At 43.7% G+C, this 15,157-nt stretch overlaps 1 protein-coding gene across 1 annotated transcript in view; it reads right to left on the bottom strand.

The window, feature by feature from the left end:
- Positions 1 to 15,157, bottom strand: part of PLB1 (phospholipase B1) — a 126,075-nt gene that overhangs the window by 45,672 nt on the left and 65,246 nt on the right. The window contains exons 26-33 of the mRNA XM_032790231.1: positions 12,529 to 12,610; positions 11,606 to 11,710; positions 11,047 to 11,142; positions 10,465 to 10,536; positions 9,542 to 9,664; positions 4,617 to 4,677; positions 3,342 to 3,400; positions 1,597 to 1,670 (exon numbers count right to left, since the gene is read on the bottom strand). Coding sequence (XP_032646122.1) covers positions 1,597 to 1,670; positions 3,342 to 3,400; positions 4,617 to 4,677; positions 9,542 to 9,664; positions 10,465 to 10,536; positions 11,047 to 11,142; positions 11,606 to 11,710; positions 12,529 to 12,610 — 672 coding nt within the window. The remainder of the gene's footprint in view (positions 1 to 1,596; positions 1,671 to 3,341; positions 3,401 to 4,616; positions 4,678 to 9,541; positions 9,665 to 10,464; positions 10,537 to 11,046; positions 11,143 to 11,605; positions 11,711 to 12,528; positions 12,611 to 15,157) is intronic.

Genomic DNA, 15,157 nt, shown 5'->3' with positions numbered 1-15,157 from the left:
TTGCTTTCCCGGAGGAAGGAATGACTGACGACATTTACCCAGAACCACCCGCGACAATAATTTTTGCCCCATCAGCCACTGGGCTCTCAACTCAGAATTCTAAGGGGCAGGGGAGGCTGCGGGAACTATGGGATAGCTATGGAATAGCTACCCACAGTGCAACGCTCCGGAAATCGACGCTAGCCTCAGACCATGGACACACACCGCCGAATTAATGTGCTTAGTGTGGCCGCATGCACTCGACTTTATACAATCTGTTTTATAAAACCGGTTTACGTAAAATCGGAATAATCCCGTAGTGTAGACGTACCCTGAGAATGTGAGGTCAGGTCATTAGTTGTGGGAATGCAGGAGCACCTGGCTGCTGGGAGGATGGTTAGAATTAAGTCACTTTTTCAGGGAAGGGAGAAACTGCAGGTGGATTTAAACATCCCAGGTCTCCAGAAATCAAAGGCCACAGGTGGATTTAAACATCCCCTACAGTGTCTACCCCAGGCTATGGATTTTTGGGCTGGTACATGAGAACATATTATGTGAAATTGGCCAGACTAATGTCTCTATCCAAGCTGCTGAGTGAAGCAGACAATTTAAATACTGAAAAATAAACGTGACTGTTAAAATTCATTTGGGTGTAACAATCCAAGGTGTCTGTAGGGACACAGGAAAGGAAAGAGTTTGGTGTATGTATATAATAATTATATATGGACTGTTTTCCATTGAGTGGTTCTACCTAGAAGCCTGATCCTGCAAACACTACAGGACAATGGGACTATTCATGGTAGCAAGAGTTACAATCTTACATGGTGGAAGGACCAACCTCATTCCAGCAGCACAAAGCAACACCAAAGCCAATTCAACCAGCCCTCTATGGATTCTCCCTGCATTGAGGACTCCTTGAGTGACAGACAGCTGCTGTAGTGGCTCCGATTCATTTCTACATGGCACAAACATATCCAGGGAGAAGAAAGGCTGGAACATTCTTATGTCCTGGTGGTTCTCTGCTGCCAGAATGACTCCTTGTGGCCAGGGGCACTTGGCTGGTCTAACTTGTAACGGGGGGCAGCACAATACAAAGCTTCCTTGGCCCCTTCTCTGGTCTTGCACTGAGCACAGCTGTCTTATACCAGGAAATCTGGCCTGTGAGGCGTGGAGGGAAGATCTCCAGACAAAGAGCAGCAGCAAATAAGTGGTTTTTATATGGAACCTTTTGTTTTCTTTGTTAACAAAAGCTTAGAAAGAGCAAACCTTGTGAGCAGCCCTCTTGAATGACAGCAGCTGTGATTTGCTTGCTCTGTGATTTTTGACTGGCTTTTGGCGAGAGAGATCTATTTACCTACCCATTTATATAAATCAGTCCAGCGTGTGAAACCCTCTGTGTATGAGAAGTCATAAAGCTAGTGACTGGAGTTGGTTGAAAATATATTGCTGAATTTCTTTAAAAAACAAAAATTACATTTATGACAAAAACCAATTTTTCAAAAGAAATGCCAAACCCAACAAGTGAGTTTTTCCCCAGTTTTTGACAACTGGGAAAAAAAAAGAACTTTTTCATGAGAAACAGAATATATTTCCTCACTTCCTTTATTAATGACTTACCTCCAAGCCAGCCCCCGATACTCTGTGTTCATAGCCATGATATTGTTTGGTTCAGCACCAATTCCATTACCAGCCTGAAAAAAAAAATTAAACCAAGACAGACTGAACTATTAACATTTTGGCCATACATATATTTTGGTGATCTTAATTTTTTATTTCATAAACAGATCTCTCCTTAAAATCCTGTTACATTTGGGCTTTAGATACTTTGGCACCTGGTTTTTCAGGAAGAGTGTTATGAAAAATAGCACCAAATCATTTTTAAAAATTCTTTACATAGTATTGCTGTACACATGGCATAAACAAAATATATGAGTGCATGACATAGTATATAAAGGTTGCATTGGCCCAAGTCTGGATGAGCTGTATAATTCATTCAGGGTTTCACTATTCATAAATAATGCAGCCATCTCAAACTCCAGTTAATAAAACCTTTAGGGCAGCTGCACCACCATTTCCCCCGAATATGAGTTTTGTCACATGACAGGAGACTGAACATTAGAACAGCCATGCAATGGGCCAAATTCTGCCCTCAGATATGTATGTGTAACTGCTATTTCTCCAAAGACTAAATGTATCCATAGTTCCTATGCAAGGGTATCAGATATTAAAATAGCAGCAACAACTGCTGTATCTCATACTTTCAGATAGTATCTGATACTATCGCGTGACAACTGTAGTAGAATCCTGACTACAATGATCAACATGGCATGTATTTATTCAAATGTTTGTGCTGATTTCAGTGGGCTCATGGATGCAGAAATCTGCAACATCATACCTGCCAGAAAGTTGTGTGGTGTGCATGCAGAAATATTCTTATGACTCCATTATTTGGAAGTGAAATGCCTACTAAACACATGAAAGGAGATCATCCTCACTGAGAACTAAGGCCATGGTGAGTTTGATAAAGAAACTGGTTATCAGTTAATCAAGCACAATGAAGAGTCTGAATATTTTGGCTCTCTTTTCTTTCGCACTCATCTCCAAACAGGCAAAAGCCATTTTACTTAACTAGAAAAATAACCTGCACCACAAGAGAAGGCAATAGCTAATTATCAGGCAGAATGAACTGAGACACAGATTCCGCAGTCCATCCTATTCAGCAGAGCACTTAACCTTGTGGTTAACTTAGGGTATGGCTACATTAGAAATTTCAAAGCGCTGCCCTGGCAGCGCTGCGGGAGCGCTGCCGCGACAGCGCTTTGAAGTGTGAGTGTAGTCAGAGCCGCAGCGCTGGGAGAGAGCTCTCCCAGCGCTGCTTGTAAACCACATCCCTTATGGGTGTAGCGTGCAGCGCTGGGAGCACGGCCTGATTACACTGACACTTTACAGCGCTGCATCTTGCAGCGCTCAGGGGGGTGTTGTTTCACACCACTGAGTGCGAAAGTTGCAGCGCTGTAAAGTGCCAGTGTAGCCAAGCCCTTAGAGCATGTGCTTAAGCCCCACTGATTTCAATGGGACTTTACCCTCTGGCCCTAGGTCCAGCAAAGCATTTAAGCAGGTTCTTAAATGACCTGCCTAAATTCATACAATTCAGGTGCAATGTTAGGATTAGAATCCAGGAGATCTGACACCTTGTCCCCTGCTCTAGATCTCCGTCTTCTGCCTGTGAATGAGTATTTCACTACCCCAGCACAAGTGCTCAGCTCCTCCCTCCAACCCCCACCCCAGTCTGAGCAGGCAAAACATTCTGTTGTTCCATCAGCAAACAAAAAACCAGACAGAAAAAGCACAAAGCTCCTTACAGTCAAAGAATCCCCCAGGGCTGCTATCACTTGCACATCAGCTGGTTTGAGGGCATGCACTGTAAAGCAAAGAGATGCAGTTAAACCTGAATGGGGAACGGAACCATGCTTTTTCATCACTGCTAGATATGAATTATTCCACCATGTATTTGTGTATTTACCCATATTTTTTGTATTTTTATTTTTGCAATGCCCAGATAATGAAACAAGAGACTTCTCCAGCTCATCTTGCCAAGGTTGAGCAGTCACCAGGGCCAGTGCAACCATTTATAGGGGGCTAGGATTTGGGGGGCAGCATTTTCTTCTGCAGCGACCGCAGCGGCCGGATCTTCGGCTGCCCTGGTCGCCGCCAGCATTTAGGAGGGGGGATCATGGGGAGGGCCGCCTGCAGCAGCTAAGAGGGGTGAGCGGCACACAGGGGAACTCCCCGCTCCAGCTCATCCCTGCCCCACCTCCTCCCCGAGCACATCGTGGCTGCTTCACTTCTCCTGCTTCCCAGGCTTGCAGCACCTAAACTGATTGGCACCGCAAGCCTGGGAGGCGGGAGAAGTGAAACAGAGACGGCGTGCTCGGGGAGGAGACAGAGCAGGGGTAAGCTGCTTGGGGGGAAGGAGGAGCTGCTGCAGGGGGGCGCCTCAGAGTGGGGGCTCGGGGACTGGGGAGGGCGCAAGGTGGAAGTTTTGCCTAGGGCGCGAAACATCCTTGCACTGGCCCTGGCAGTCACAAAGAGTTAGCAGCAAGTTCTTACTGCTTAAGACCACTGACAAAAGAGGGGATAGCAAGGAGCAAGTCATGCCACACTGCTGGAGGCCTCTCCAGTGATAGGGAGACCAGAATGAGGATAGGGTGATTCAGTATTACAGAGCAGGTGTGTTGACGGTAACTGCTGCAACAAGGAAGAGCAGGGTACGAAAAAAGGCATTATGCTCATAAACAAGTTGAATGCTACCAGGTATCGGACCACAAACTATGGAGTCCTGCCTTCAAATCCACTGACCTAAGCACTAGACCACTCGATTTATAGGCTGTGTCAGCCCTTAAATTTTGCACAGTGCAGGAGTTAGCTGCTGTAAATAAGTTAACTGCAATCACTTCATCTGAATAGTCCATACAAGGATGGTTTGGCATCATACCTCTTAATTATCTATAGAAAGTAAGATCCTTGCTTGGCATAATTTTTCCACAGTCCAATAATTATTTAAGCATAATTAAACAAAACATTCCTTGAGATGCTGTTGAAAGAAACAGTCTCCTAGTCTAAGCAGGCAAGGTTACCTGAAGTTGGAGAAGAGCTGGATGGAGCCCTGTCCTCACACAGCAGCTGGCTACCATGATTCTAAGGGAAGAGAAGACAGGCAAAAGGAACTGAATCATTTTAGACCAGGAAACATAGTATCAGCGAATGCAATAAAGCATGTCCTTGTTTGTCTGTAATTAATCAGGCAGACATTGGTCTCTGAAGTCAATCTGTCACACTTGGGGCATGTCTACATTTGAAACTCGTTGTAGTTTTGTGTGTCTGTTAAGTGATTGGCAAGAACTATAGTGTGAACAGTGCATACATACCACTATGTTAAGCCATGATTAAGGTATTATTGCAGCTGCACAACACAGCAGTGTTACAAAATAAATGCTCAGTGTTATGGTCAGACATCCCACAGTGCACTTCTCTGCTGCAGTGCTGTATGCATTCTCGAATTTTTTTGTGCCATGCTTTGTGCAATGCCTACTGGCAGGCAATGAAATTCTGGGGCTTGAGGTCAAACAGCATAATTCTCACAATTCCTCCCTGTTTCATCCTATCATCCAACTGTTTTTTGAGAGCCAGCCATTCCTCTTTTCAAAGCACTGCCAGGCAGCATATAGAAACATTGGTGAGGCAGCAAAATACCTATATGAGAGTTCAGTATGAAAATGTATTGCCATCTGGAAGCTTGCCACCCCAATTGCTACCAGTCAGTAGCTAACCAGTTTGGTGTAGGTAAATCAACTGTTGGGGCTTTTGTCATGGAGGTGTGATCTGCTATCAAAAAGATTTTGCTCCCCAGGTCACAAGACTGGGCAATGCAGAGGAGGTTATTAATGGGTTTGCACAGTTGGGGTTTTGAACTCTACTGGGCTTTTGATGGGATCCATGTGCCTATTTTATGCCCCCCTCCTTCACTTCAGGCTTCAGAGTTCATCAACAGAAAGGGATATTTCTCCATGGTACTATGAACCTGGTTGGTCACCATGGAAGGGTCACCAATATAACTGTAGAGTGGTCTGGAAAGGTTCATGATGCCAGGGCCTTTAGAAACTCTAGCCTATTTTCTGCAATGAGAAATAGAACGTCTGCCTCCATGAACTCTATGGACACTGATGGTATTGCCATTTTTCTACTCATTCAGGGAGACCTACTGCTTCCCTGGCTTATGAAGGTTTTTACGTGACACTTGGTTAAGCAAAAAGAATTGTAACTATACTCTGGGCAGCTTCAGAATGACAATGGAATGTGCATTTGGAAGACTGAAAGGTAGATGGAAGATTCGGACACTGAGGCTGATGAGCAGCATCTTGGTACATTAGCTCCTTGCTGTGTTTTGCACAACCTTTGTGAGAGCAAGGAAAAGAGCCTTGCAAGTGTATAGAAGCTGGAGGTGGGCAGACTTAGAAAACATTTTGGACAGATAAGAGGCCTCTACAAAATGACGCAGCTACTCAGGGGCACAGAGTGGGCGAACACACTGTACTCACACTCTGAGTTGAGGGGCCAGTTGTGAAGAATGCACATGCTTTTGTATAAGGCATTTATCAGAATTACTGTAGTGTCTTTTGTATGTATATTGGTAGAAGGATTTAATTATACTTGAAGTGCATATAGCGGTTTATGGGGATTTTTAGTACGTTTTATGTGTGCCTTGTAAGATAGGGCTTGTTTTGATGTTATTGTTCATGTGGTTTTTATTACAGTAATTCTGGACATTTCAGTGAATGATTCAAGACTCAGCTATGACCATAAAGACATTTTCAATTCTATTTAATCAATACCAATGGATACACCATATTGAACATTCATAAAGCTGTGCAAAATTAGACAGTTTCAAGGCCATGTGCTTCAGGAGGTTTGATTGCCTCTTCATCCACAGCAGATGTGTCTGCTATGCTGGCCATTTGCCTGTCCTCTCTTTTCCCCTTTCCTCACGCTAGTGGAAAGAGGGGAAAATGAACATTTACCCAAATTGTAGTCTCCATTATAAGAGTGATAAAATGTTGCTTTTTCCTTGATTTTGGAATTTTATTCCCATAGGCTCTTCCCAATCTTGGCAGAGCTTGGCAATCATTAGAAGTTTTCAGTCTTCCAGGTTCATGTAGGCATATGGTGGGAGAAGGTGGCTGGGTGCGTGTTGGGTAGGGGAGAGAGGAAACTTTGGGGAAGGGTTAATAAATGTCAAGTGGGTTGTGTGGAGTGGCTAGCTAAAACAGGGCACAGTAGAGTTAGGCTAATAATTGCATGTGCACTTCTGCAGGCTATCCATGCTTTGGAGGATGCTACCCTGAGCATCTCCCCAAAAGGCAGAGAAGGTTTCTGTTCAAAAAGGCAATGGGCAAACAAGGTAGATATGCCAGTCTGCTGTTTGCCAGGATGGTGCCCCCAGAATTGGCACAGGAGTGGAAGGAAACCGTGGGTTATAAGGACAGTTTCCAGAGAGCTGCTTTGCTGTGCAATCACCATGCCAAGCCAAAGAGTACTCTATTTTTAAATGTCTTGTTTTTAACACCTACAGTTGAGCATACAATACTCTGCAAAATTCATAGAATTCTACCTTAACGGCGAGGTGGGGTATGGGGTGTGATTTACAGCAAGTGCCTTACAGTCTTGCTTTTTTGAAAACGTTTGTAATGTGATTTAGGCTATTTACCTTCTACCTCACGTGGGCTCAAGGCTGAGGGCATCAGTGACATTGTGAGCCAGACACATAATTTTTGATTTTCTGTATGTGCTGCTACAATAAAAGTGCCCGTCCTTCAAAGAGCCTCATGGAGGGACTGCATGGATTAACCACTGGGGGAGGGGGGCAGGAGGAAGAGGCCACCAAACAGTGTGCTTGAAGGGACGGGGGTGCAGATTATTCCTTCACTCTCGCCCTTCCCTGGTCCTTCTCACATGAACAGAGAGCAACAATACCCAAAGTCCGAAGGTGCAAACAATTCGGTGTTTACTGGGGTGAACCTCTAGCAAGCTTAAATTCAAGTTCCTTTTCCTTATTTTTCAAATCCTAACTTACTTCCTGTTTGCCCCTAATTTATATAGTAATATTTTCAGCTATACCTTAATCAATCATTCTACTAAAATTTACCTAACCAATCCTAACGTATTGTAACATGATTAGCTAACAAATTATATTCCACCACCTTAGTTAGTTTACACTAGCACAATTGTTATACAGCAGACAGAAACATTACAGAACCAGACAGAGACCATGCAAATAAACATACAAAACAATACAGAAAGTAGGATTTCACAATACGTCTATACAGACATAAGGGTTCTCCAGCTGTGTCTATTGATAAGTGGTTCTTGCCAGACAGGATGCGATCAAAACTAAGTTTTCTTTTACATCTTCTAGGCTCTTCCCTTTCTCTGGAGTGATAGATTGAATCCACCTTCCTAACAGTCCCAGATTGCCTTATTTTAATATGACTAGTTTGGAATGTGAGGACGTGACCATACATTTCCCAGTTTATGGCTGCTAAAGAACCAGGCCTCAGACAGTCACAGTAAGAGAAGACCACTACACAGACAGTGATTCTTTCTTTTATACCTCTATAACTAGCTAAGTGATAAGTCTTAAAGTATAGGCCTTTGCAGACAGGACTGAATATCTATATCCTAACAAGCCTCATGGAGGGACTGCACGGATTAATCATTGGGGGAGTGGGGCAGGAGGAAGAGGCCAGCAAACAGTGTGCTTGAAGGGGATGGGGTGCAGTGGGAGACAGCAAGACTAAGTGATGTGTGTGTGTGTTTGCATAGTCATAGGAAAAAAGACCAGGAGAGTTTCTACTGTCTCTGGTAGGGCTGCCATTTTGAGTGGCAGAAAGGGGGAGGGGATTAAAAACCCAAGAGGCAGAGAGAAGGTAGATCAACATGGCAGTGCCCTTACAGGACCCTCAGCTAAGTTGTTTAACTCCCTCTCTGTCCAGCTGTATTTTAATATAATATTCAATTCTTACTAGAAATGGTCCCCTCCCCAGTTTAGGGTTCAGACTGATCCTCTGGCTGTGATTCATGGGAAGAGGCATCCTGGATATCTGTGACTGTGTCTTGGGGTTCCTGGGTCAATCAGGGAGTCCACAGAATGTGGAGGTTGAGCGGCGATATCTCCAGCATACATGTGGTCCAGCTCCTCATGGATCCAGCAGACCGTGTTAGCTCTCTCCGGGGTTCTGTTGCAGGTAGCATTTCTATTGTCCAGCCATAGCTCATCTGTCTTACTGCAGTCTTGGAGAGCCCCCCTCTTTTACATTTGTCTTGCTTCCTGCTTGTAGACCTATGCTGAGTGACAGCCTTTCAGATGGACCTTATCACATTCCTCTCTCAAGAAGGCAATGAAGTCCAAGATTTTAGTATTGGTCCACGGTGAAGCATGAAGCATGACTGCTGAATAATCAGGAGTATGACACAGATATGTGAACTCCACTGGAGCTGGAATTGCCAAAGACAGCACCTGGCTGCCTGCCAGGATTGAAACAGGGATGTTCAGGACAACTAGACAGACCAACACAGGTAGCTGGCAAAGCAATGTGGGATACCAGTAGGTAGACATGGTAGATGTGCACCAGTTGTTTCAGGATGAAGATGTAGCGACACTTAGTTGCGGGTAATCTCATTCTGCATCTCAGCAAACCCGCTTCTAAAGTGGGCTTACTAACGTGTGTTAAAAAGGCCAGCTGATCCACAACAAAATAGTGTGTGTGCAGCTGCAAGGCACTTTAATGTGAGATAACGCAAGTTAAATAATACATTTCAAATGTAGACAAGCCTTTAGTTTTATTCAGATTGGGAAAGCAATCCTGGCTGATTAATGTGGCACTTGAATACGTGCAGCTGTGGTTGGTTATGCAAGCCATTTCCATAGCCCTAGAGCTATCTTTTTTTTTTTGAACCCTTAAGCCTCCTAAATGCCTCCAGTGATCAATTATTGTGCAGACTCTACCTGATCTGGTTCCTGTGCTGGGGTCGGCGTAGCAGATGATGGTAGCGGTGTTGTTACGTCTGGCGTAGTTTGGTTGGGATACGTATAATTGCTGTTCCTGTATGTCCTGAGGAATGACTCAGTCTATGGAATAAGGAAACGTGAGTCAACGTGAAGCTGCAGAAGAATATATGGAGATATCTGTCCCCAGCCACCAATTCAAATATGCCTATAGACCATTACAATTACTGTATTGCATATTCTTAGGAATTAAAAAGGGCCCTGCCCCTCTCTAACTAGTTTTGCAGACATATTTAGGAGCCATACAAATAAGGAAACATCTGAAATATATGAGTAATGGTATGCTAACTACACACTCCCTCTCTCTCTCTCTCTTTCGGACACTCTCAGTGCCCTTTACCAGTTTGACTAACAATATCTGATTATTATAGCAAAAGCTGTTAAATGTTCTGGACCAGCTGGTGTCAGGGTAGCAGTACTGATTTCAGTGAGGCTATGTGGACTGACACCAGCCAAGGATCTGACCTTTCACTTTACTTTCCCCGTTGATGCTGTTTGAAGTGTGAAAAATAAATTCTGAGCTTGGATGGTGAAGTTAGACTGGTCTGTTTAGGCAGGTTTGATTTCCAGCTTTCATGCACTAACACAAAGCTGCTGTCTTTGTGCCAGCCTATGAAGGCATGGGTGCCACGAGTTTTCCTCCCTCTTGCAGTCTACTCTCACTGAGAAGCATATATGTCCCAGGTGCTAACTACCCAAAAGAAGGAAGGGAGAGAGAGGACAGGGAGCATCCAGCATCCTCTCCAAGGTGATGGAGCTACCACTCTGGAACGCGCTGCACAAGATCCCCCATGAAAAGCTCTGACTGCTTCACAAATGAGCAATGGAGCATGTGGCACATGCATCAATATTTTTCAACCTACCTGACTCGGACATTTGAGAGTTATCGCCATTTCAAGAAAATGTGCATCTGTCTTGTTCCCAAGGGGTTCCAACTGCATGACAGAAAGAAAACATGGAAGAGAAGAAATAAAATGAGAACCAGAATGGAAGAGCATATATAGCTGAATATTATCAAGTAGAACAGCAATAAAATTGCAATGTACTGTATTTATCTATGTTGAAATAGCAGATCAACCCACAAAACTCACTGCCCCAGGATTTTATCATCTTTAAAACATATTTTACATATTAAATTAGCTACTTTCTATATTAGGAATGTAGCATGCATGATGTAATATTCCACATTTTGATTATCTCTAGTGCAAGGCCTTAGATGATTAGCCTTTTCAAGAATATACCCCAGGATATATTCTTTGACATAGCCAGTTTGTGTCCAGGTGACTTTACATTACAAAGGGAAACAAGTGCCCACCTGTTGTAAGCACAATTCCGTTCTCACCAGAGGTAGGGTGGCTCCACAGCTAAATGGTGTGTCATTGTTCTTTGCTGCAGAAGAACAGGGTGGAGAAGACAGAGAGAGAGACTGAGATCAGCAGTCTTACCATGTTGTTCCACAAGGCACGAGCAGCCTGGGAATGAGTCTTCTGGTGAAAATGGAAACAGTCTGGGGCAAAATATGAGCTGTCGGGCAACCCCTCCTGGGGAAAGAGACAGGTACTGTCACAAGAGGGGTGAGTACATGACCAAAAATACCAGTATATGATGTATTATCACATTCCTCTTCCAACAAAAACTCCGTTACCCTAGAACTCGAAATAGTCATGAGGGCCTCTGAGAACAAGATAGTTACCAACCTAGGCCAGATCAAGCCGCTGACTGAGAACTTAAGAGTTCTGTAGCACTTTTACAAATATGATTCAAACTTACAACTAATACAACTTGCCGTGTCTGAAGCCAAGGTTACATGGGCACTCAGCAGTAATACTAACAATTTCTATCCCCTCCAAAGCATTTCCTGCTGCTTTGGATCGTGGCTCACTTGAACTGGGCAAACTAACAAAGCAGAGCACTGAGGGCCAAATTTAGAGTTGGTATAAGCAGTGCAAGTTTAATGATTCAGAAGAGTGGCATCAGGTCTGAATCTGGCTCACAGTTTTTTACCTCAGTCTTTGGAACGGTCACTCTCTGCAGAAATGGCTGCACAACCACTGTGAAATCTTCCTTGGTGTCATACCTTCCACTTTCAACTAATCTGTGGGTTTCCTCCTAAAAAAGGCAGAACAATCACTCACTGCTCCTTTTCTTGCATTCTGCTTATTAGGCCCCAGGCTGACCCTCTTGCAGAAGTCTCATCATCTGAACATCCAAAACCTGAAACCAAGGACAACTCCTTTCTTGTACAAGGCAGTGAGAGCATGAGCTTTTTGAAACATTGGCTTGCAAAAACCCAAATTAGAAAACTACTCATTTGATTTTCCTTATCAGAAAGGCATCATGGAGGCTGCAGATGGCCTACTGCTCAAAAGCCAGCTGACTGACCAAGGGAGAGCCCCCACTTTAATAGGATTTCCCATCATGGGGTGCCAGGAATTTTGCTTGAACCACTGAAATACTTTCAGTTCAGCTGACTTCCACCACAAGAGTTCATTCTTGAACTACCAGTCCTCCTCAATTTAATTCAATTTCCCAGCAAGAGGAGCATCCAGAACTGCTGCTTCAACTGAATCTCTGATCCATCTGAAAGAGCCACTCTGTTTTAGGACCTTACTGAATCACATTTTAAAGATTTTGAGCAGCATCTCTGCCCCTCTTCCTTGCCTGATCCTCAGGTGCCCCCTCCAGCCCAATTCTGAGTAACTTCTATGAATCTACAGCTGACTAACGTGAGTGCAATTTGTCCCCCATCTCTAGTAGATATTAGACTTTGACTGGTCCCTGGGTCAGTCACTTCAAGCATTATCGCTGCTAGAAAAATTTGTTTACTATTCTCAGAAGAACAAAGGGAGACTGCTGCTAGAAAAGAAGAACAGAAGGATTATTAAGCAATTCTCTGCTAAATCTCTTAATACTTTCCTCTGCCTTACCTGATACCTTCTATTAAAAGACTCTAGCATCTGAGTTTCAGTGGAATTGTCATCATAGTTCAATACACAAGGACACTGCTGCCTGCAGGAAGAAAGTAATATTTTATTTTTGTGTTGCAATCTGCTGGGTTTTTTTACTCTGAAAAGAGGGACAAGAACTCAAAGGGTAATGGACTGCTCCAAAGGTGGTTTTTGTGAAAGGCTCATCCATGATAACATTGATTCCAATATCTAGGTCTTCCCAGTAAATATGGACACACTGAAGTTTAAGCACATTTATTAGGGATAGATGCATTCATGTAAGGTAGTGGTTCCCAAACTTTAACAACCCATGAATCGAATCATTACAGTATTTTTATTACATTATGAAAATGGCACCACTCTTCCAAAATGTCACTTTTGTAACTTGTATTATTTTTGATTAAGCCTGTTATAAGACAAGGCTTCTATCAGAGGCACCAGTAGAAAAAAGGGGTGCAGGGGCAAAGCCCCCGTGCATCCTGTGGCCCGTGGGGGCACCACCAGAAAAGTGCAGGGGGGATGCCAGAAAAAAAAAGGGGTGGGACCCACAGGGGGGCACACCAACAGGGGGCCGGCATGTGACTCTCGTTGCCCCTCCCCATACTGGCGCTTCTGGCTCTTAGATTTCATCAAGGAGTATCAGATGTGGAACAGCATGAAGGTATTTAAGAAGCCAACTCAAAGAGTTCCTCCTACACAAGCATTCAGGTGTTAAGTAGTCCAGGCAAACAACGCACGTTACAACAAAGCTTAAACTTGTTCTTCATAATAATTTAAAAACCACACTAGCAGCCTATTTAATTTTAAAAACAGCAAAATACATCCACCTCCTTTTCTATTTTATAAAAGGAGTCTTGAAGTTTAAATCTCCTCAGTGAGATAGATATGCTTGCTTTGATCTGCTTAGGTCTTGGAAGTCCCCAAGGCTCCAGGCTGCTGGCCCCATGCTGCCCGGGTCCCTAGGGACAGCTCTGTCCGCCATTAGGGAATTTTTCCCCCAAGAGCTCCCTGTAACATTTTATGAAGCCCAGTTTGGGAACCACTGATTTAAGGTGAGATTGTCACTGTGCCAGATATGCCACTGCAAGCCAAATTCTGTTCTCAGGCACATCTGTGCAGCCCCATTCACTTCAGAGGGATTGCACAGATACAGAGCAACATTTCTATAGACTTGCTCCAGTTTTCCCCTTATCCTTATCTATCTCCCCTCATTCATTGCTGACCCTGTCAGTAACTCCTTACAATCTCATCCCTGCTGCTCTTATCACCTGGAAACACCTCTACTCCCCATTTCATTACAAATCTCAGCAGAAAACCTCTCTTTTCTCCCTCTATCATGTCACTACAGTGAAGAATGTCAGAAAGAGTAGCTTACTCTAACACTGGAAAAGAAAGCAGCAAAAGGAAAATGATACACTCCCTAAAGCTAATCTCTCCCCCTCTCTCTATTGATAATGATAGATAAATAATGCTTCACTATAATGTCTACCTAGAACCTTCCCCAAGCCCTTCTCCTGGTCTCCTGCTATAGATTTAAAAAAACAGCACATATATGCTCACTTAGCCTATAGTTCTAAATAAAGTGGAACCAAGACAAGGATAAATTATTTACCTCTACAGGGCATTCTGGGATATGAAAGACTTAGTACAAAGTTGTATTTTGAAATGTATGTCAGTAACATGCCATTCATGCTCCTTCTACACCCTGCCTGTTTAAATCTCTGTACTCCTGACTTCACCATCAGACCTATAAATCCCCTTGCTGCCATAGAGACACAAATGTACTACAGCAGGACATTTGGGTAGGATGGGAAGGTAACAAATATATTTCTAAGGGATCAAAGAAACTCAGCTCTAATCTCGCAGGCTCTCATCCTGGCCTGTCCTGGTGATTAGGATCTTATGATAAGCTTGTACTTTGTTAAAGGGAAACTGCAGCAAAATATAGAAGATATTCCAAGCCAACAGCACTCAGTTTGTAAGAGCTGCTTTGTCACTGACAGTCAGAGAGCCACTAAATCACAGCAAAAGGCTGTATCATAATATTCCTTCTGTGAAACTCTAATCAATCAACAACAGGACCCTTCCGATCTTTCGCTCCACCTTATCCTGTCAGAGTGATGTCCTCATGGACTCAGCTGTAATGGACAGAACAGGGATTGCTATTGAGGGTGCTGAGCACAGACAGATCTTGCGGTTCTCCAGCTCCCAGGCTGTCACCACTTATGCTGCATAGTGTCAGCACACAGGGTTTCCCTAAGTCCTGGCCTGACCACTAATGGAAATGGCTACTAACTACACTACAGAGAAGGAACCTCCTTTCTTTCCCCACATCTCCTGGTTACTCATTATATGCATACAGGGAGAGAAAGATTTCCTATTCTCCCCACTGCCAGAAGCAACATAATGAGTAACTAAACATCCCAGAAATCTAATTGAAAGACTAATTAACAATCCACCTAATAACCACCAGTTGGTGAGAGACAGCTAATGTAGGTTAGGGCTCAAAGAATGTCGCTCACCACTGGAACGTATGTGAAAGCAGGAGACTTTTAAAGCCTTTGAAAGGTAAATGTTGTAATTTAAATAAAACTGAATTAATTTAATC

The sequence above is a fragment of the Chelonoidis abingdonii genome, chromosome 3, assembly GCF_003597395.2.
Source record: "Chelonoidis abingdonii isolate Lonesome George chromosome 3, CheloAbing_2.0, whole genome shotgun sequence".
Classification (NCBI taxonomy): domain Eukaryota; kingdom Metazoa; phylum Chordata; order Testudines; family Testudinidae; genus Chelonoidis; species Chelonoidis abingdonii.
The sequence above is the reverse complement of the archived record's forward strand: the minus strand, read 5'-3'. Positions and strand labels throughout refer to the sequence as shown.